Raw genomic sequence first — 22,937 nt, forward strand, 5'->3', positions numbered from 1 at the left:
CCAAAAGAATAAGTTGCAGAAATAATTGAGAATAACTCTTGGGCAAGCCCTCAGTGCCTATCTTGTCCCTATTTCAGTTCTCTTATAGGTGCACCCCCACAGTCTGGGAGATAGAAGGCTGCTGAGCCTCCAGTAAGACCACTGTAAATTCTATGAACTATGAACTTCAGATAGCTGTGCTGGGTAAAAGAAAGAAGCTCTGGGTCTTACAGGCCAGGTCGTAGACTGGTACCTGACACTGGAGCAGGCATTCCATCATTCTGAGAGAACACAGTATATGTATCCCCATGGAACCTGAAACCGCACCTCAGCATTCAAAGCCTCGGCGCAAAAAACAAAGTGCACACTAGTTTTATGTCTGATATGCGACAGCTGCACGCTCGTCACGAGCGGGAGGAAATTGCTCTGCCTTTCACACATTTTTCAGATTCAAAACCAGGATCACAGAATTAGGTTCTGCGGCATGCTGCTCCGTGTCAGAATTAGGCAAGGAAATAAACGCAGCACTGGACTGGTTTGGGAATTTAAAAGCTGTCCCAGGTGACCATCTGCAACAAATGCAGGCATTAACATCTATTTAGCTCGTCTAGTACATAATGTTCCACACAAGCCTCCTCTTCCACTTTAACTAACCATATCTGTACATCTTTCTATTCCTGTCTCCCTTATGCACTTACTCAGCTTCCCCTTAAATGCATCATTGCTGTTTGCCCCAACTATTTGTGGTACAAAGTTCCCTACTCTAATCACTCTCAAGTTTATCTCGAATTTCTTAGTGGATTATTTGTGATGATTGCATTTAGGCCCCCTGGATTTGGATTCCCCCACAAATGGGCATCCAAACTACGCTGACAAGGAGGGAAGGAGGGTACCAGGTTTGGGTCATGTTGGTGATTAAAATATCAAGATCAAACAGCTCGATCCCATTCCTACCCCTCTGTATTTTAAGATGTAGAAACCAGTCTATGGACAAGACATGCACAAAAGCAAACCGAGATTAATTAACATACCAAACTGAGACCAGATCTCACCATCTGCACCACAATTTAAATTTAATAGTGAGTGGTTAGCTTGAGCTGCGCGATTTGCAACTGATGCAAAAATGGAGCTACCAGCACCTCAGGGTAAGTGTCTCTTTCAAAGGTTCTTGGGGCCAAGAGCAGGATGCTACCATTAAGCCCCTCAAGGATGACTCCCGCTCCTTCCAGTTGCCAGCCTCCCCAACCATTCCACTTGCAAGCTTTCCCACAGCCCTCCCGAGTGCAAATCGGAGCTGATACTCCCTTGCCAGTTCTGAGGGCCGTCACCATGGATCACTGCATGTCTGTGACCTCCTGCCCCTCCCCAGCCAGGGTGTCAATTTGGCTGGCTGCTGGGTGGGAGGCAGACCCGCATGATGCTCACGAGGCCCTTGCCTTTAAAATTGGGCAGGGTCTCCACGTCTCTGGCCTTTCCGGGTCTCTCTTCTTCCTTTCCAAGAACATATTTCTGGCACGATAGGTTCTTCTGTACTTCACTTTAGTTTCAGATCGAGTACACATTCATGTCATCAAATGTGACGCTGGTTAACAAGGCGTGGGGGTGGGGTGGTGGGGGGCAGGCAGGAAAGTGGAATTAAAGCCACAATCAGATCAGCCATAATCTTAGCGAATGGAGGAGCAGACTTGAGGGGCCATCTGGCCTCCTATTCCTCATCATCCATGATTTTCTTCGCACCCTCTCCATATGAACATCACGTTAATCTTATCAAACCACTTCATAATTTTAAAGACATCTATTGAGTCAACCCTCGGCGTTCCGTTTTCTAGAAGAAATTAGTTTCTGTTACACCCTGTCAGTTTTGGCAACAATTTTGTATTTCTTTCCATCTTCTCCAGTATCTCTGTATATATTCCCGAATGGAGACCCGAATTGTGCAGTTTTGGAAGTATCTACATATGTTTGGCACAGTGTCTCTACTTTCAATTTTGTCCCTCTAGAAATGAACTTTGTTCACATTTTATATGGCCTTGTTAACCAGCGTCACATTTGATGACATGAATCTGTACTCAATCTGAAACTAGAGTGAAATACAGAAGGACCCATCGTGCCAGAACCACCCCCCCCCCCCCCCCCACGCCTCCCGACCATACACGTACAAAAGAACTGCCTTCCAGTCATTTTTCATCTAAGTGATTAACCTATGCTGTTTTTCTTGAAAGAATGATTACTAACGTGGCTGCTCCAACGAGGTGCTCACCTCGAGGCTTCAGCTGAACTGCGAGAAGGTTCCTGTGCTTCATGCTGGGATCGCGAGGCTCATGGTGGTTTGTGATTTCTGGGTGCTCAAGCCAGTGAGGACCCAGATGCACATTGCTCCCAAAAAAGTTGCCATCGGGCCAATGCCACTATCCTGAGGCTGGGAATCAACACTTACACTATTCTGCAGCAGAGCAGACAGCAGAAGATGAGTGGCTCCTTGAAGACAACCCCCCAACCATTCTGTCCATGCCGATCAATAGGTTTGAGTGCAAACACTGTAAGGTGGCTGCTTGAGCTTCCACCAATGCTGTGGTGTTTGAATGCATAGACTACTGGTGTGAAGGCCCGGTTGCACTGTACCTGGAGGTGACCATAATCTCCAGGGTAGATTGTGCTAGTGTTGAGGTGAGACAACACCAGGCTGGAAGGAGGCTTCTGTACTCTTTCAGCCAAAATGGTGAAACCCCTTGGCAGGCCTTCCAGTGCCTCTTACAGTAGCTTGCGCGATACCAGCAGTTTTTGCCTTATAGTCAAGGCCGTTAAATCCCCACTTCTGTCCAGCTGAGCAGTGGACCACTCTCTTTGGCAAGCTCTTTCTTGGGCTGCCCTGCTATCAGTACAGGCTGCTATTACACTACGTGCAAACCTCTTACTTCACCACCTCACCCACCCACTGAAATCAGATGAACAATTTAGACAGAGTACATTTAGGCAAGTGAAACAGGGGGCGTGATTTAATGGCCGCATTGCGCTTGAGCGGAGCGCGACAAAGCCATTAAATAGCGGGAGAGACCAGAATCGAGAACCGCGGCAGGTGCCGATCTGTTTGTGATCTAGACAGCCCGCACCCGTTGGCGAAATCAGGATCTCACCACTTAATCCCAATCTTCAGACAATTAACAGGAGCGACCCTCTATCCAACGGCCTCCCGTGACCCAATGTTCTCGCCAGCAAGTAGTCACATGGCCACTGATTAGCACTCCTTTTTAAAAACATGAAGCTGGCGGAGGAGCTACTGCGGGGACCCGAGGAGGTGAGTAGCCATCTTTTCTCACAGGCAAAGAGCCCGGGGGCACTGCGGTTGCTGCCCCAGTGCTTGGAGAGGGGTGGAGTACCACCAGTTGGGTGGTGGGGGGTTGCGGAAGAGGATGTGGCCGCCCATAGCCTGGGTTAGGCTTTCCGGCAGAAACCCCAGCGCCTACCCGCCTGGTCAACCAACCACCCACAGCTCCCGCTGACTGCGGAGGCCTCTTGCCTCGTGGCTGAAGGCTACAGCTAATTAGGAATCGGCCATCATAGTCAAGTGAGCACTTCACATATCCCAAGTGGATCCCTGTGGGTAGGCATGCCATATAGCAAGTGGGGGTTATTGCCTAGCCTCCCAATCAGACCGTGATGCCTGGACACTGTGGCTGAACACTGCAGGAGGCAACACCACAGATGCAGCGGCCAACCTCCAAACACCCAGGGGCTGGGCCCCAGCACCAGGGACATTTCCGCAATCAGAGGGTGGGAACATGCACTGGGGAGGGGACCCGCGCCCGGTCCAATGCCTCGACTGCTCTGGGGGTGCACTGCTGTACGCTACTCGGAGGGTCACTCGCTTTATAGTGGTCTGCTGTGTCCTCCACAGTCTGGCACTGCAGCGGGACAATATGCTGGAGGTGGAGGGGGAGGAATAAGTGTCCACCTGCGAAGAGGAGGATGGGGAGGGAGCAGGAAGAACTGGAGGACGAGCCTGGGGAGGTCTCACAGGACCAGCTAAAAATGAAGGACAGGAGGCAGCAGCGAGGGACTGGCATGCCCGGGTGTCAGGGAGGCCCTCATCCTCGACCGCTTCACATAGGATTCCCCCTCTTCCCATCCCCCTCACCATGCTCCACCCCCCCCACCCAATTCCCACCCTCCCAGGATCTGTGAAACATCTCACCAGGGTGAAGGGACCGTGTCGGCTCGGACACCAGGTCATGCTCGAACGCAGATAACCCGCAGGGAACTGAATGCTGGAGCTCCCCATTCAATGCCGTAGTCTGACCGACCCTTGCCTATCTGCAGGGGTAAAAAGAGACCCATGACCAGGGTGGTGGTGCATGGATTGGTGCTCAGCCCACATTGCAGAATAAAGTGACAGAGATGTAATTTTGGTTGAGGCCAACAGTCTTCAATGATTTACAAAAGTATCCTGAACTGCCCCTCTCCCCCGATGGTGCCGCTGAACTTCCCTCACCGAACCCCCCTAAACCCTTCCACCCACATACCCTCCTTACCCCCTATCCCCCCCCCCCATACCTCCTCCCACCCCCCCAGTGGGAGGTGATCCACAACATACTTAGTATTCCGTGCTCTAGCTCTGCATCTAGGTGTGTCCCCAGGATGCACATCAGAGGTGGAGGCAGCCAGCTGCTTGCCACGTCCCATGGCCCTCGATGACCCTGGCGGGCGTCCACTGGGGGCTCTCAGGCTGGAGGTCCCTGGCGCACTTGCAGGAGGCACATGGCCCGTCATGCCACACTATACCAGGTGCTGACTGTGAGACGCGCCATTATCAGGGGGGTGGAACTCAGGAGAGCTGGTGGCCGCCGTCGCCTCTCCGTGGCATTGTTCTGGGTTGACACCCAGCGCTGCCTCTTCCCGGTCAGTTCCCACAGAGGCCGGGGTTTCACCCTGGGACGGAGGGGCAGCTGGATTAAACTTCGACTGCCTCTGCATCATCTGGCTCTGCCAGCCCTGGTGGCTCCCCACTGTCTGCAGCATGGTGTCAAAGCCCTCGGCGATGCCCTTCAGAGACTGCGACATTCTCTGCAGCGGCAAGGAAATGCCCATCCGCAACTGGGTTACGTCCCCCCCGCGATCGGGACATGTTCTGCAGCGCCTCTGCTATGCCCACCTGAGACTGGGACATGCTCCGCAGTGCCTCATCAATGTCCACCTGGTAGTGGGTGACGTCCCCCAGCAACTGGGACATGCTGTCGGGGCACCCAGCCATGGCCGTCACAACTGAGCCACACCTTGGACATCTCCACTCGTGCTGCCGACGCTGTCTGCAGTCACCACCCCCACAGAGTTGGCCTTGGTGCCATGCATTGCCAGCACCACGTTCTGCTCTCTTAGCCTCTTGGGCTCCTTCAATCGACTATGGACCTGCTGGTGTGTCGCTGACATCCGTCTCTGAATTTCACGGCCGCCAACTACCGTCTGCACCAGTTCCAGATAAACCTGTTCCAGAGGCTCAGCATCCAACTGGGACCCAGCTGGGTCCTGGGATCCAGCAGGCCTCTGACTACTGTCTCACCTGGACATTCTTGCCACCACCTGATCTGCATCTGCAATAGTGTAGTGCTCACAAGTATGTGCCCCAGAAGCTGATCCAGCACTTTCGTACACCAAGGTGCGTGTCTCTACGCTGGTGGAGAGTGGGGAATAACATCTGTGCCGCAGTTATTAAGGTGGCATCCTCGGAGCTCTCCTCAGAGGCGTTCTCTTGGGAGGCGGGGGCACCCTGGATGAGCCGGCACCGTCAGCTGCAGATCCTGCGGGAGAATGGAAATATGGTCAGTGGGAGGGATGGCTCAGTCTGTATGGCATATTAGCAACTCACATTTAGGGATGGCGAGGAAATGTTTATTGTACCATGTTCATGGCATTGTTATTATAAAAACTTGCAAATACCCTATTAAAATATTTTTTTTAAAAAACAACAACTCACATTTGGCAGGTCATTTGGGTATGGGCCGGTGGATCCTCACCTCTGCACCGTATGTCAACCTCTACGGTGGTCACTGCTCTGTCTCCGGCCACCTCCACGACCTGCAGGGCTCGTTCCTCATAGGGGGTGAAGACTCCAATGTCCGGCACCCCACCGCACGTCTGGGCCCTCTCCCGTCAGTTGTGGGCCAACTTCTCCTGTGGGGGACATAGAGGGTGCTGTTAGTTACACACTTGGTTACTTGCGGGAGGGCGGGGTTGGCGGGAGTGAGACTGATGGGGGAGGGGGTAGTCAGGGGTCCGGTGCAAACTCACCCAAGTAGCCCGGTGGGGGTTGTTGACCTTCTTGCGGCACTGGGTGCCAGTCCTCCTGGTCAAGCTCCCAAAGCAGACTGCCGCTGCCACTTCCTCCCAGGCGGCACTGGCTGCCCTATGGCTGGCCCTCTGTGGCCCTCAGGAAACAGGGCATTACATCTGGCCTCCACCACGTCCAACAGTCTGCCCAGGTCGGCACTGCTGAATCATGGGGGTGGTCATCTCGGCGGCGAGCTGAGTGGAGTTGGCTGTGCAGGAACGGTTTAAGTGCTGTTCTCCCCCGTCGGCAGGGAGCTGGCGAGTGCGGTCCCGGTGAATCAGCCAGCGGGACTATGATTGTGGTAAAAAACCCATGGGGTCCAGTTAAGTAGACCAATTAATGTTTTATAGGGGTGGCGGCCTCGCCGGACTGAGAGCTGTGAAGCTCGCGGCACCTCCCGCTCACTACCACACTTCGAAACCTTTTGGTTAAATTGCACACAGAGAAACCTGAACCAATTTCACAAAATTCTTAGTTCCTTTGTCTTGCCAGTTTGGAAATGATAAGCTTTCAAAAAATACTTCAGTGATTTGATCACTGAGCTATCTGTTGGCTTACTTGTTCCTTATTATTGTTTATTCGATGAACCAACCTGTTCTTGGTCTGTTCGTTGTTAGAAGTCTTACAACACCAGGGTAAAGTCCAACAGGTTTGTTTCAAACACGAGCTTTCGGAGCACTGCTCCTTCCTCAGGTGAATGGAGAGGTATGTTCCAGAAACATTTATATAGACAAAGTCAGAGATGCTGGACAATGCTTGGAATGCGAGCATTTGCAGGTAATCAAATCATTACAGATCCAGAGAGAGAGATAATCATAGGTTAAAGAGGTGTAAATTGTCTCAAGCCAGAACAGTTGGTAGGATTTTGCAAGTCCAGGCCAGATGGTGGGGGGTGGATGTAATGCGACATGATGGATGTCACAGACTTCTTACTGTGCTCACCCCAGTCCAACGCCGGCATCTCCACATCATGTTCATTTTTAGACAATTGGATATTTGAGAATTTTTTTTTCAAATTTGAACTTTGAAAAGAAAGTCATATACACACAAACACCTTTATATAATACATACACACACACATATCATATATACAAACAATACATGTGTAAATGTACAATACGTGTACTAAAACCAGAGAAAGATTACAGCACATAAAAAGGCTGTTCTGCCTATCGTGCCTGGGCCAATTGTAGAACCGATGCATTTTCTACAGAATTTACGGCATATTTACGATTTAATACATTTTTGTAAAAATAAAAACAAAACCACAGAACAATACGTCATGCGAAGACGTAACTCATATGGAGTACTTCCCAATTGAGCATTCCTCTTTCACAATTACTCAGATTGTTTCCTCATTCTACAGTAAATTCCCAATTCAACAGAAGATCACTTCCACACTGAGTGGTATCTGGATTAGCAAACAGCAGAAAACAAACATATAGAAATAAACAAAAAGCCAAGTTGCATCCCATGTTCTGGTACTCACAGGCTACACAGGTGTAGCTAGAACCAAAGGACCTAGAATAGAAGAGCAGGGATGTACTGTTGAGGCTGTAAACGGTTCTGGTCAGACCCCATTTGGAATACTGAGAGTAGGTTTGGGTCCTGTATCTAAGGAAAGATTGTGGCGGTATCCACCTATATTAAAAGGCTGATCAGAACTGATTTTATATGAAATCATATATTCACTTTATATTAAAACTTGATCAGAGCTGATGTTATATTAAATCATGTATTTAATCCTATATTAAAAACTGATGACTGATGAAGTCCGTTATCTCTTGAAAACCATTACTTATCACGATAATGTTTTTTAATATGTATCACAGACACTATCTTTGTAAGAGTCCAGATGCAGTGAACTCATTAAGTCTTGTGGCCTTGTCTGGAAATAAGCTCTGCCAACTAAGGGAGGATATCACTTGTCTAGTGGCCTTGCCACTATGGGAGGCTACTGCTTGGCAAGAGACCCTGCCAAGAAGGGAGGCTGGTGATTTTCTGGAGACAGCTACCGGAGGTATCAACCTCGTATCTTTAGGGACAAGTGCCTTGTTAGACCTCCCTAGAAATCAAGGTCTTGCCGACCAAGAGAGAGACTGTTCTTTGTTTCGAAATAACTGGCGAGTCAAACTCCCTCAGTAAGAAAAGGATATAAATGTTTAAACACAGGCTCCGAAAGTTAGAGTTTCGCTTGGAGAGCTGTTTAGGAGATTACTGGGTGTTTATTTGACTAAGTTGCTGTCTCGACTCGTGGAGTTCTGTTCTTGATTGAGTATCGAGCTCCGAGACTACTATCGATGTAAGTATGAGATGTTTATAGCTTAAGCAATTATGTAGTTAGGGAGGTCACAGGCTAACTTGTCACATATCCTGTACTTGTCAAACTGTATCATTTATCAAAAACACTTGTATTACCCTTTTTTCTTCAAATAAATTGCGTATATATTTTACCATACAGATCCATATCTGTTTTAATAAATAAGAGTGACATTTAACTAAGACTCATCATAGTCTCACCCTTTCAGGCCATCTAAAGGGTTACTTGCCTATGACTGGCTCTCAAGAATTAGAAATATTTAGTGAACGTTAAGGAAAAGATAGCAATCTAAATCACAGTCTATCCTGTACACTGAAGGTAGTGAACGCAAGGCATATTGTGTATACTATAATTAGAACTCCCAAATAGCAAGCCTTACTTTAGATATTCACAAGACCTTGTCTGGAAGCTTACAACCTCGACTAATCGGGAAGATCTTAGATAGAATACTCCTCAACTGTTACAGGATGTGCTGGCCTTGAAGAGAGTCCAGAGGAGGTTCACAAAAATGATCCCCGTAATGATGCACTTGTCATATGAGGAATGGTTGAGGACACTAGGTCTACACTTGATGGAGTTTAGAGGATTATATGGGGGATTAAAACTTACACAATACTGAGAGGCCGAAGGAGAAACTAGAACCCGAGGGCAAAGCCTCAGCCTGAAGGCACACTCCTTTCAAACAGAAATGAGGAGGGATTTCTTCAGCCAAAGGTTGGTGAATCTGTGGAATTGCCACAAAAGGCTTTGGTGGCCAAGTCACCGAGTGTCTTTAAGACAGAGATAGATAGATGTTGATTAATAAGGGGATCAAGGGTTATGGGGAGACTGCAAGAGAATGGAAATGAGAAACATATCAGTCATGATTGAAGGTGGAGCAGGATCCTGGGCCGAATAACTCAATTCTGCTCCTATGTCTTATGGTCTTATCCTCTCAAGGCCAATATAAAACCTCTGGGGCTGGATTCTCCATCGGCAGGATCATCCGTTTCACCGGCAGGCACTCATGCCCTCGGATTTCCCGATGACGTGGGGGTGCCCACAACGGGGAACCCCATTGGCCGGCTTTCAGTTTGGAGAATCCTGCGGCAGCACCCCCACCCCCGCTCCTGGGCTGATCGCCAGAAGGTCACCTCCATTCCTTTGATGTTTCTGAGCCTCAGTGGGGACTCAACAAGCGGAGTGGAACATTGCAGCTAGCATGTGGAGAGTGCCCCCTCGTAGGCCCTTTAATAGGCCTAATGAGCTATCTGCTGCTTGCAAATAGGAAGCCATCAACCCCCAATCCTGCCTGAAATGAAAATGGCTCAGAGTAGTGATTATGGCAGGAGACTGGCACGCCAGCCAGTGCTGGGAAATTGTCTGCATGTCTGCCACACCTAGCCATTTGCAAATTTGGCCCATTATATCCCACTCTAAGTGTGCTACTTATCCATGACTATACTTCCCAGTTCATCTACTTTATCTCCCTACTTTCCAAAGTCTTCAATTTTAAACCTCTCTATTGTTTAACACATCTGCCCTCTGCAACCCTCTTCATGCTTCTGTCTCTTTCCAAGCATTTGCCTCACTGTACACCCCTTCTTCCAACCAATGGCAGGAGAGCCTTCAGCTCTCCAACTTTAAGAATTTCCTTAAAATACATCTCTTTATTCTAATGTGCCCAATTCTACTACAATGACTGAGGCTTTTATCCCCAATGGGACACTTTCTGTGGCAAATGTCAACTAAATTATAACTAAAAATGGCTTTTTTGGAACTCAGACTTCAAGCTAAATCTGATTTCAATTTACTTTTCCAATTAAATCTGTAGGCACTTCCAATTTATAACATGACCAATTATGCATTTAGTTCTGGTGCACCTTTCACTTTTATTGATTGCATTGGGAAATTACACTTTTTTTGGCAATCTCCCTTTAACCCTCTTCAACCAAAGGAGCTCTTAGTGCTGGTGTAGAGTCCCATAAACATTGTCAAGTCTCGAGAGTCATTCTTTATTTGTGAACGATGCAGTGTGAAGAAAAGTCAAATCATCCCTCGATACTCTCACCCAACAAAAATCTATCCGTCCCGGTCTTGAAAATTTCATGTCATTCAGCATTCACTGCCATTTAGGAAACATGGGCGGGATTCTCTCCTACCCGGCGGGGCGGGGGGTCCCGGCGTAGCGGAGTGGCACCAACCACTCCGGCGTCGGGCCTCCCCAAAAGGTGCGATTCCGCACCTATAGGGGCTAGGCCCAGAGCCGGAGTGGTTGGCGCCACGCTGATTGGCGCCAAAACCGGCGCCAACGGCCTTTGACGACCGCCGGCCGGCGTCAGGGCTGACCGAAAGGCCTTCGCCAGTTCACGCATGCGCCGGTGCGTCAGCAGCCGCTGACGTCACCCCGGCACATGCGCGGTAGGGGGGGTCTCTTCCGCCTCCGCCATGGTGGAGGCCGTGGCGGTGGCAGAAGAAAAAGAGTGCCCCCACGGCACTGGCCCGCCCGCCGATCGGTGGGCCCCGATCACGGGCCAGGCCACCGTGGGGGCACCCCGCCCCCCCCGCGGGGTCCAATCGCCCCGAGCCCCCCCCCCCCAAGGATCTCGGGGGCCCGCTCGCGCCGCCAATCCCGCCGCCACCAGAAGTGGTTGAAACCACGTCGACGGGAGAGGCCTGTCAGCGGCGGGAGTTCGGCCCATCGCGGGTCGGAGTTCGCCACGGCGCGGGGGCGGGATTTACGCCGGCCCTGGGCGATTCTCCGACCCTGCAGGGGGGGTCGGAGAATTCCGCCCCATGTTCCAGATTTCCACTACAGTTCATATGAAAAGGAGCTTCCTAATTTTCACACCAGTTTTTTAAAAAAAGGCCGAACACTAATTCTAAGAGTATGCCAGCGGTCTTGTGGATTCCACCAAAGGAAGTAGTTTCTTGTTTCTGCCCTTTTGAATCCTATTATAATTTTAAACGTCTTGATTTGAGCCCTTCAATCTTTTAAACCCCAAAAATTAGTCCTTACCTCATGTTGAGACTCATGAAATTGTGTAGACATTGCAATGCAAAAATGTCTCTACGTATAATAGCTGGACTTTAGCTCAGTTGACTAGATAGCTGGCTCGTGATGCAGAGCGAGGCCTGTGGCGCAGGTTCAATTCCCGTATCAGCTGAGGTTATTCATGAAGCCCCCGCCTTCTCAATTTTGCCCCTCGCCTGAGTTGTGGTGATGCTCAGGTTAAATCACCACCAGTCAGCTCTCCTCCTCAAACAGGAAAGCAGCCTATGGTCACCTGGGACTACAGCGACTCTAGTAATTTAATTAGTTACCAGTAATCATTCTAAATAATGGCAATGCCACTTACTGGACTAATAAACCCTGTTGTGCAATATACATTACAATCAATTACATTTGACAAGCCATCAACTATCCAACCCAATGCAATTAAATGTGTATTACCGTGCAAATGTTGGCCAAGTAGCATCCAAATCATGCCCTCTAGAAGCCAAGTCGAACTGCACTTCATTTAGCTCATAGAGGTGGTCGACGATGTCAGAGCCCAGATGAGATTTCAGCAACGGGCTCCGTGCATAGTACCAGTCACTTCAAAAATGGAGGGGGAATAAAAGTCAGTAAAATCACAAAACAAGGTTCATATCACAAAAAACAAAAATCACAAATTGTTCCTGAGGCGCTTAAAAACATAAACAAAAAATTCTTCTTGGTACCCTGGATTGCCAAGAAGATAATTATCACTCTTCCACAAATCAGCAATATAAAGTGGCAATTTGCCCTGATCACTCCCACAGCCTTATCAAAGTACAAGTTGATTCATTTGTATGAAATTAAACTAAACCTCACTTTATTTGTTACTACAGTGCAAAACTGTACACAAGTTCTCGCCAAATAAAATCACAGAATGATACCACTCAGGGTGGCGTTCAATATATCGTGCCTGTGTCGGTTCTTCGAAAGAGCCCTTTTCCTATAGACTTCTAAACGCTACACCCTCAAGCATCTACTTCAATCATTCTTTCAGAGAATACGTTCCAGATTAACCCGCTGTGCTAAAATACATTCTCATCACTCCTAAATGGGACTATACAATCCACAATAAGGATAAAAGTTCATAAAGAATATGCCAAGCAGAAACTAGAAGGATTAAGTATCCACAAGGGTCGTGGGAAAATGGAAACATAAGCCTGAATGCAGCAGATAAGGTTGAAGTAAACACACTATTTTATTTGGAAAAATAATACAGGACAGCATTTTTTCTTCTCCCCTAAGATGATGGATATGGAACAGACTCCCACAATAGTTAATTTAACGTCAGCTCCCACCTTTGAAAAGAGTTGCATTGTCATCTGTTGAGAAGGGATAGCAGCACTCAACTTTATTTCCCCAGTGGAGAATGATGAAAGAAATTAGAAGTATTGTCAGAGTAAGTGGTGTGGGAGAGGAATTCATAATGGTTATGTATGGATGGAATAGTACTGATTAGCAGGAAAGCCTTTTCGTCCTCTGGGTTTATTTTTTTAACTTAAATTCCATCACTGCTTACATAACATTGCATCCAATACTCTTCAATAACTTTGAACTGATCGCCTTCGCCTCATTCAGGTATCATCCCCGAAGAGGTCGTTGACAACCATGGCCTTCCATTAGATGCGTCCATGATTATGCTTGACAAAGTATGCCGTGGTCTGCTGTTGTCTTCTGCAGGCTAACCAGGAAACTCTCCTGCTCTTACCCGTTACCATCAGACGTACTGGAAGAATTTGGAAGAAGATAATCAACCTGTTTGGCCACATTATGAACAAACCTTCCATGGCCATCAAGTCCCGCAGTGGGATTTGAATCCGGAGCTTCTGGCCCAGAGGTAGGGACACCACCATTGCGCCGCAAGACCTCCTCTGAACTGATAAAAGTAAAAGCACTTTAACAGCAATAAAATGATTAATGTTTTGAGGAAATAACTAACTTCAAGGAAATATTTTGATGGGCTCATAGGATATTTTCAATCCCCCCCCCCCCCCCCCCCCCACCCCCGAAGTTTCAAGGAGAAGTAATACAGTTTCTTTGTTTTGTTGTGAATAAGAGCAGTTAATTTGGAAGATGCATCACCATAGACAACTCAGTACAATTCCTGGTAAACAACAGTGCAGCTGTATAGCAGAGAACCGACAACAATGGTACTTCTTTAATTAATTTGATCATGGGATGTGTGAGTCACTGGCTAGTCCAGCTTTCACAGACCATGACTAACTGTCCTTGAGGAGCTGGTGGTGAGCCGTCTACTTGAGTTATTGTAGTGCAAGTACACCCACAGTGCTGTTAAGTAACAAGTTCCAGGATTTTGACCCAGGAACAATGAAGGAACAGCCATATATTTCCAAGTAAGGAAACTCTGTAACATTTAAAGAGAACTTGCAGATAAGTCATTGTGCTCCCACTTGCCTGCCACACTTGTTCCTCTAGGCTGCTGAGTCATTGGCAAAGAAAGAGATGCAGGGGTACTGAATACACACCAACATGCAACTTATCAGTCAGGTCTTACCACTTCCTTTTTCTGTCAATTACCCCTCCCCTTCCCCTGGAGCTCCATCTTGATGTGTCGTTCCACGGGGCTGGCACACTCTTGATGTGGGAGTCTAGGCAGTGAGTGGTGCTAAACGACTCAACCACATTGGGTGCTACGACCAAGTCTGCAGACACCCAATATCCATTCATGTGCACTTTCAACAAGAGAAATTAAATAATTATTAGGAGCAGGAATCGTGATTGCTTTCCCCCTCCCTAGCCCAGAACACTGTAGTGCTCCCCGCACTACCCAGGTGGATATCAGCTAACTTTGCGCAGAATGGAGATCCAACCAAGACTTACATTCTGTCTTCGCTAGCTAGAAATTCAGTCCACAGTTCAGATATTTTGCCTTAGATTATAAATTACATTCAGACAGAACAATGGCCGCAATCGTACGGCCTCATTGCACCTGACTCAGTGACGCGATGAGGTCGGTAAATCTCGAGTGTTGCTCGGGACGGCACACAAGATCTAGCAAGACATCGCAAAATGTTGCAACCGAGACCTGGCCCTCAATGGGCAGGATCCAGATTTACATATTTAAGTTTGCAGTTCAGTTCACTTAAATATATTCACGACAGAATCTCCCAAGGACCAGGATCGAATCCTCGAAGCTTGGAGACCTTATCTTGACGCCATTTACCACCCGTCCAGACAAACGTGGACCAGGTGGAACAGCACCGGGGCCGGGGGGGGGGGGGCTCTCCCAGGAGACTCCAGGTGATCGGGCTCTGGGCAGGGTGGTACTGTGGCACTTCCAATGCCACCCAGGCCATTGGCACTGCCAGTTTGGCACCCTGGCAGTGACACCTTGGCAGTGCCAAGGTGCCGGGTAGTAGGTTTCCAATACGGGGATTGGGCATGGGTGCCCTGCCCTGCTCATGTATTTGCTTTGTTTGGCCCCTTGTTCTGCACTGTAATCAATCACCGTTTGCCGATGTACCATTTGTCAATGTTCTCTGTTAATTATTCTTTTGTCTACTATGTACATACTGTGTACATTACATCGGCCGCAGAAAAATACTTTTCACTGTACTTCGGTGCATGTGACAATAAATCATATCAAATCAAATGAGGTGGAGTGATGGGTGCTCAAGGACCCCCTAATCGGTAAAGTGGGGCATGGGGGGGGGGGGGTACGAAGGTCGTGGTGGGGGTGTCAATAGATTGGGGCAGCATTTAAAAATAGCGCTTCGATATCTTCCTGTGCTGATGAGCTGAGCTTGCCAGTGCAAGAAATGAATATAAGTGCAGCCTCAGTGGGGCTCTCCTCACTGAGGTCCAAAAGAAAAGTTCTGTTTAGCAGCGTCGCGACACCCTGCTAAACGCACACAAAACCAATACCTGAAACATTATAACTTCTAAACTTTGCAGAGGTTGCAAATGTGCACCCGACAAACTCAGTGTAAGTTGAATAGAAAGTGAACTTCAACTGAGTAATGTTAAACTCTAGTAAGTTAAAGCTCACAACACATAGCATTTCTTAAAGCAAGCTCCAAAATCTTACCTTGTGAGTTTTACATTCATCAAGCATTGCTGAACAGTATCCGCCAGGCGCTGGTGGACTAAGGAATAACGAATGAATGCTCGTCCTTTCCCAAGGGAGGTTTTCAGCTTTAAAAATAGAAAGCATCATTTAATTCAATGAGTTTTGCGTCCCCAAAGACAGTTTCACAATGAAAAATTGATGCTTATTAGTAACAACTTCATAGTACTTATCTTCACATGTAAACTTCCTTTCTACCAGAACACCACGCACCATTCCCCCAAACACTGGTGACACTAACTCGAGGTGAGGGCGAAAGAAACTTGCCCAATTTCAGAAAGCCATTTCGACACATCAATTCTCCACTACCACCATCCCTCGACCACCCACCGTCACCCCCTTTACCTCGACTCATTTTGAGTTTTTAAAATATGTATCCATTTAACTTTGAAACATTATTATGGAATCTGCACCTACCACAGTTTCTGGTAGGTCTTAACAGTCCACTGAATAAATATCAATTTCATCCCAAGTTCTCCCATAACTGTTTTGATGAACATTTTTAATATCTAGTTATTAATTGACTGACTAGTGAGAACAGGTTGTCCAAATTAATTTTTTTATCATAATCACTCAATTTTGTTCTTTAGTGGGGTACGGCTCTAGGAAGTGCTGAGGGTTTAGGTCAAGGGTGGTAATGTGACTGGTACAGGGTTGGAGGGCCGAAGGGCCTGTTCCTGTGCTGTATTGTTCTTTGTCTTTGAACACAAATATAAATCTCTCTTGACTTTATTTATTCCAATGGAAACAAAGCAGTTCAACTAACCTCTCGTCATAACGAAAACTCGTTAGCTCTGGTAGCAACATAGTGAATTGCTGCATTCTCATTCTATTATTTATTTCACCGTTTCCTCTTCCTCTTTTTTTTAGAACAATCAATGCCCAGTTGTGGGGGGGAATGAGTGTCTAGGTTCAACGGTGAGAGTACACGCCTGCCCGTACTCCTGCCATCACGTCCCCGTGAACTTAGACCTCAAGTGGGTCTAGTATCGGCAGCAGCCCTGTCTTCTCGGTGACCCTGCCATTCAATTGAGCTTCCAGCCTCTGATTGGATGGCAGCTCTCTGGCAGGAATTTCACCCCTGGTCTTTGATCCTGGCGAAAGCCACCTGCTGTCTAATGAAGTGCCTGACTGGCACTTATGGAGGGCCTCACAACGTCAGGGACTGGGTTCGATTTCCAGCTTTGGTCACTGTCATGTGCAGAGTCTGCACGTTCACCGTGTCTGCGTGGGTTTCCTCCCGGTGCTCCGGTTTCCTCCCACAACAGTCCCGACAGACGTGCTTGTTAGGTGAATTGGACATTCTGAATGCTCCCTCAGTGTACCCGAACAGGCGCCGGAGTGTGGTGACTAGGGGATTTTCACAGTAACTTCATTGCAGTGTTAATGCAAGCCTACTTGTGACACTAATAAAGATTATTATGCCCCATGACCCAGCTCCACAACAGCCCGAGGTACAACCGCGGGCAAAACGGTGAAGACAACCTCCTCCACTCCCTACAACGGAGGAACTTACATACTACCGGAGGATGTCATAACCCCCATGGGCACGGCCCGATTGATCTCCCCGTCGGGCTTGTGAAATACGAGCTACCCTGCTGAGGAACAGAGGCCCAACAGCGGGCTCGTTAATTCCCCAAGATAAAAGCGGGCCCAGGAAGGGGCCGGTATCTCAGGGGGTCCCGACCGGGACCTGGACTGTTACTTTGTTATTGTATTTCCTAGTGCGAGTAGGGAATGAACTATTTTTGACTCTCCTTTTCGAGACTCCTCATCGACTGCAGTAATTACTATTAAGGAGCTCAAGAGAAAATCACAATGTGTGTGACAAGAAAGCATTGAGGGTAGGAGGGAGACACTGAGGTTAATTTCTGAAAATGAACCATCTTGATTCACCTAATAGGACTGTCCTGTTTGTAAACGTGATTATGTTCCTATTCTGCTATTTTTTGAAGTCTGAAAATAAGGGGTGGGATTTTCTGGCCGGTCCAATGAAGCGATTCCGGTCACTATGGCCAACAACGACCCCCATCCTGGGCTTCCCGGCGGTGGAGGGTGCGAACAATGGGGTTAACAACGATCCTGTTGCCGGCCAATGACAGGCCGCCTCCGCAAAACACGCAACGGAGGGGGTGGACAATCCCGCTCGGGAGCTTCCCTGCCTAAGGGTTAAATGTAAAAACAATTCAGAACTGAAGTAAAGTTTAAAGTGTAGCCATCAAAAGCATCACCTCTTTTGCCAGATAGTAGATCTCTCTACTATTTGCCAGAAGATCTCTTATTCGCAATCCAAAGCAAGAAGCTTGAAACAAAATGCAGAAAATAACCAACTGGTAAGTGATTAATCTGGAGAACATCACCCCCTTACCTCTGGGATAGACTTCACAAAACGAATTCCATCATTAGCTCCTTTCACCTTGGCTAGACAATTGCAGAAATAATCCCAATAGTCTTTTCTGCTGCCGAGAAAAGTTGTTTTTTCCTTCTGGTCAAACTTTAACAGAAAGATATGAATTTTTTTTTTTAAACTTGTAATTGTGTATACACTACAAAGATGAAAACCAAAGATAGTGTTTCAGTTCAAAGTCAATCTCTTCATTTAGCCACAATAATGACCCTGCATTAAATAATATGTACTAAAATGGATATTTATGTCATCTTCGAGAGATTAGAAAACCTCAAAATTGATAGGGTTCCTGGTCCAGATAACATTGACCCTAGGGAATTGGAGACTTGCTCTGTAATCCCTTGTCTGTATCTTCAATAGTTCAATTACAGTCAGGAGGGGTTCTCTCAGACTAGAAGCTGGCTCACTTAGTTCCTATATTCAAAAAAAGACAGTCAGAACCAGGGAACTAGTGGCCTTATCGTCCTGATATGCATCACTGGGAATATGCTAGAAGGAATCATAAGTATCCTTCATCACCTTACGTGGCAGCCTTCCTTCTTGTAAGAAGATGGTTTATGCCGTGGTGGTCAACTCTGGTTATGCATTGCTTGGGTTGGCTCGGGAACCTCTCCCTGAGACGGCAGTCTTGCTCGGCAGAAGGAAAGGCTAAACAGTTTCCAGCTTTGGTGTCCCTGATGCATCCTCAGTATCCCTTAGCAGGACAAGATCACCAACTCAGAAGAACGAGAGCTGGCTAATTCCATAAGCAGACACTCATTGCTAAGCCAATGACATCAGTCATATGCATCAGGTGGATGACGACAGTATATCCATAGACATTTTGTATGGTGAACTGGCAACTAGGTCGTAACCTCATAGGTGTCCATATATCCACTACAAGGGCATGTGCAAGTAAGATATGAAGATGGCTGATATTGACAGAGAATGGGAAACAGTTGATGATTGTCCAGATTATTTGATTCCTTACTGGTTGGTTTCTTCTCCATTTATTTTTTTGCCTCTGTCACATTATGTGCTGCCAAAGTCAGGAGGGAAAAGTGTCCAGTCAAGGTGTTCAAGGCATCAACGATAAGGGTCATGGTTGATGGACAAGCTATTTTCTTCCTGTTTGTCAAATTCATATACAGTTATACGAATAGAGGGTTTTTGAAACTAGAAGATGGGAAACAAGTCAATTTTGTCAAGAAAGAAAGTTGTGAGGACTTCTGTTGAATTGAAGAGATTAGAAATGTTGGAAAATAGATTGTAAACACTGGAAATGGTTTAAAAGCGATCTAGCCAAACAATAAGACAATAAATTTGGTTGAGCATGGTATGTTCTTCATTTTTTTTAAAAAGATAGTTTTTTAAAAATGTATTTTATTCCAAACATGTATAAACAAGAACAATAATAAATCCAGCAAAACAATCAACAACATACAGATTGTACAATTTTATCTTGTTCACCCTCCCACCCTCCCCTCCTGCGACAAATAGTTCTTCAAACATTGTCATGAACAACCCCCACCGTGTCTCGAATCCTTCCTCCGACCCCCTCAACTCAAATTTGATCTTTTCCAGACATAGAAAGTCATACAGGTTCCCCAGCCAGGCTGCCACTCCTGGTGGGTGTCCGCCTTCCAATTTAACAAAATCCTCCGCCAGGCAATGAGGGAAGCAAAAGCAACAAGGTCGGCCTTTTTTCCCTCCATCAGCTCCGGCACCTCCGAGACCCCAAAAGTCACCATCATTCGTTCCGGCCTGATCTCCACCCCTATTATTTTGGATAATGTCCCAAACACCACTTCCCAGTACCTAGCCAGCTTCTCACACCCCCAGAACATGTGCCAGCCCTCACCCACATTTTTCACACACGTCAACCACCCCACGAAAGAACCCGCTCAGTCGTGCACGAATCATGTGCACCCTGTGCACAGTCTTACATAGAACAGTACAGCACAGAACAGGCCCTTCGGCCCTCGATGTTGTGCCGAGCAATGATCACCCTACTCAAACCCACATATCCACCCTATACCCGTAACCCAACAACCCCCCCCCCCTTAACCTTACTTTTTTAGGGAACTACGAGCAATTTAGCATGGCCAATCCACCTAACCCGCACATCTTTGGACTGGGAGGAAACCGGAGCACCCGGAGGAAACCCACGCACACACGGGGAGGACGTGCAGACTCCGCACAGACAGTGACCCAGCCGGGAACCGAACCTGGGATCCTGGAGCTGTGAAGTATTTATGCTAACCACCATGCTACCGTGATCAGGCTAATCCGCGCACAAGTAGCAGCATTCACCCTACGCATACCTTTGCACCACAGACCCCAATCTATTTCCTCCCACTCATATTTAATCCTTGCCACTTGCACGCATCCCCCAGCTTCCCCAAGCAACCTGTAAATGTCCCCAATCTTGCCCTATCCAGGCTCATCTGGGAGTATTAATTGCTCCAGCATAGTATACTCAGGCAGCATGGGAAACAGCCTCCATTCTTTTCTTACAAAATCCCATATCTGCAGGTACCTAAACTCACTCCCTCTTGGCAGCTCGATCCTGTCCCGTAGCTCATCTATTGGAGGTATATCAAATATGTAGAGACAAGAACAACCAAATAACCATAACAAACAAACCATGATGCTGTAAAATATCTAACACTATAATATAACATCGTAAACCCACCATATATACAAACCCGCCTACCCCCGCCCTATTTAACCAAAATATTCCCCAACCCGCCTCTTCCCCCAAATAAAAGATAACTAATATATCCCTGGAGCCCCTCCTCCCCCTCTGACGTTTTTAGTACTTCTTGAAGAAGTCGATGACAGCTTCCACCTCTTGGAGAACCCCTCATCCATCCCTCTAATGGTTAACTTAATTTTTTCCAAGTGGAGGAATTCCACTAGGTCCTGCACCCAAGTCCCAACACTTGGCGGTTCCGAGGACCGCCAATTCAGCAGGATCCTCCTCCGGGCTAACAGGGAGGCGAATGCCACCTCATCAGCTTCCTTCCCCACCAGAGCATGCAAATCGTCAGATACTCTGGAAATTGCTACCCACGGGGAGGGTGTTACCTTCAATCCCAATACCCTTGACAGTACATCGGTAAACCACCTCCAAAACCCAACCAATTTTGGACAAACCTAGAACACGGGGTATGGTTCACTGGGACCCCAGCACACGCACACACTGGTCGTTTACGCCCGAGAGGAATCAACTCATCCTGGCCATTGTCATAAGTGCTCTGAGCACCACTTGTGACCTGGACTGGATATTTGTCTCTTTCCCAAATGTATCTTTATCCCAGTCTTAAGGCAGACCTGCGCAGCGCCTCTTTCCAAATCCTCCCTTGTATCAACCCCTGCCCCTCCCCCATATTTCTCCTCCCATTTTAGCCAAGTAGCCTCCATTGCTGCTTCCTCCTTCTTGGTCAGCTCTGCATAGACATCGGTGATCTTGCCTTTCCCAATCACGTCCTCCGAAAGGAACAAACCCACCTCCTTTTTCCGAAATGCCCTAATTTGAAGGTACCTCAACCCATTTCTGTTTGGTAGTTGGTAAACCTCCGGCAGCTCAGAAAAGTCGCAAAATTTCCTTCCTAAGAACAAGTCCTCAAAGTATCTAATCCCCAGCCGGTCCCACTCCTTAAACCTAGCATCTAGCCTTGCTGGGACAAATCTAAGGTTATCACAAACTGGAGCCCTCATATACGTGCCCTCCACCCCAAAGTGCTGCCAGCACTGATTCCACTCACACAGTGTAGAGATTACCACTGGATTTGATGAGTATCTATTTGGCGAGAATGGCAGAGGCGCCGAAACCAGTGCCCTCAAGGTGGCCCCCTTACATGAGGCTTCCTCTATCCTGCCCCATACCGACCTTCGGACCTCCATCCACTTCCAGACCATGACGCCCAGTAATAATTCTGAAAGTTCGGGGGCGCCAGTCCACCCCTCATCTATTTCTCTCCAGGAAAGCTCTCTTGATTCGAGGGATCTTCCCCACCCAATAAAGCTCAGTATCAGCTTGTTCATCTTCTGAAAGAAAGATTTGGGCAGGAAGGTTGGGAGATTCTGGAATATAAGCAAGATATTCAGCAGAACTACCATTTTTACTGTCTGCGTTTGCCCAGTCAAGGACAGTGACAACACATCCCAGCTCTTGAAATCCTCCCTCATCTCCTCCACAACTGCCAAATTTAGCTCATGCGGTTGGAGTTGGGCTCAATCCCGCACCACATGGCATCCCCAAATATCGGAAACTCGATCTTACCAAACGGAATGGAAGCTCATTCAAATTATCTGCCCTCCGGTGCTAATCAGGAATATCTTATTCTTTGTCATGTTGAGCTTAGAATCAGAAATGTCAAAGGTTTTCAGAATCTCCATTATCCTACCGAGGCACTCGCCTTCGGGGCCCTGTACAATAACCTCACCTAGTCCACAAACAACCTGTCCAAACACAAACTAAAACATGAAAGAGGTACGCCCACTCCACACAGTCAAATGCCTTCTCCGCATCCATAGATACCACCACTTCGGCCCTCTTCCTCCAAGTAGATATCATCCAATAGCCTCTGTATATTAGTCGATAATTGCCTACCCTTAATGAACACCTTCTAAAACCACATCTTCTAAAACCACATCCGGCATACAACCCTCAATTCGTGTAGCCAAAATCAAATCGTGCAGCCAAAATCCGTGTAGAAGTTTTGCGTCAACATTCAATATTGAGATCAGCCGGTAGGACCATATTATTCAGGATCTTCGTCCTTCTTTAGGATAAGAGACATGGGTGCTTGCATGGGAGGA

The 22,937-nt window shown here is 47.5% G+C and overlaps 2 protein-coding genes across 7 annotated transcripts in view; one reads left to right on the forward strand and one right to left on the reverse strand.

The window, feature by feature from the left end:
* fyco1a (FYVE and coiled-coil domain autophagy adaptor 1a) overlaps window positions 1-22,937 on the reverse strand; it is a 261,315-nt gene that overhangs the window by 225,467 nt on the left and 12,911 nt on the right. For all 6 annotated transcript variants that reach the window (XR_005460614.1, XM_038796694.1, XM_038796689.1 and 3 more), the window contains 3 exons: window positions 18,093-18,218; window positions 15,686-15,792; window positions 12,055-12,198 (listed from right to left, as the gene is read on the reverse strand). Coding sequence is in view for 5 of the 6 variants with exons in the window: in XM_038796694.1 (XP_038652622.1) it covers window positions 12,055-12,198; window positions 15,686-15,792; window positions 18,093-18,218 (377 nt within the window). In the remaining variant the exon portion in view is untranslated. The remainder of the gene's footprint in view (window positions 1-12,054; window positions 12,199-15,685; window positions 15,793-18,092; window positions 18,219-22,937) is intronic.
* The window catches only part of LOC119965820 (C-C chemokine receptor type 4-like), a 102,902-nt gene continuing 88,334 nt past the window's right edge, over window positions 8,370-22,937 (forward strand). The window contains exon 1 of the mRNA XM_038796696.1: window positions 8,370-8,603. The gene's annotated coding sequence lies outside the window, so the exon portion shown is untranslated. The remainder of the gene's footprint in view (window positions 8,604-22,937) is intronic.

This window comes from Scyliorhinus canicula, chromosome 5, assembly GCF_902713615.1.
Source record: "Scyliorhinus canicula chromosome 5, sScyCan1.1, whole genome shotgun sequence".
In the NCBI taxonomy this organism is placed as follows: Eukaryota; Metazoa; Chordata; class Chondrichthyes; order Carcharhiniformes; family Scyliorhinidae; genus Scyliorhinus; species Scyliorhinus canicula.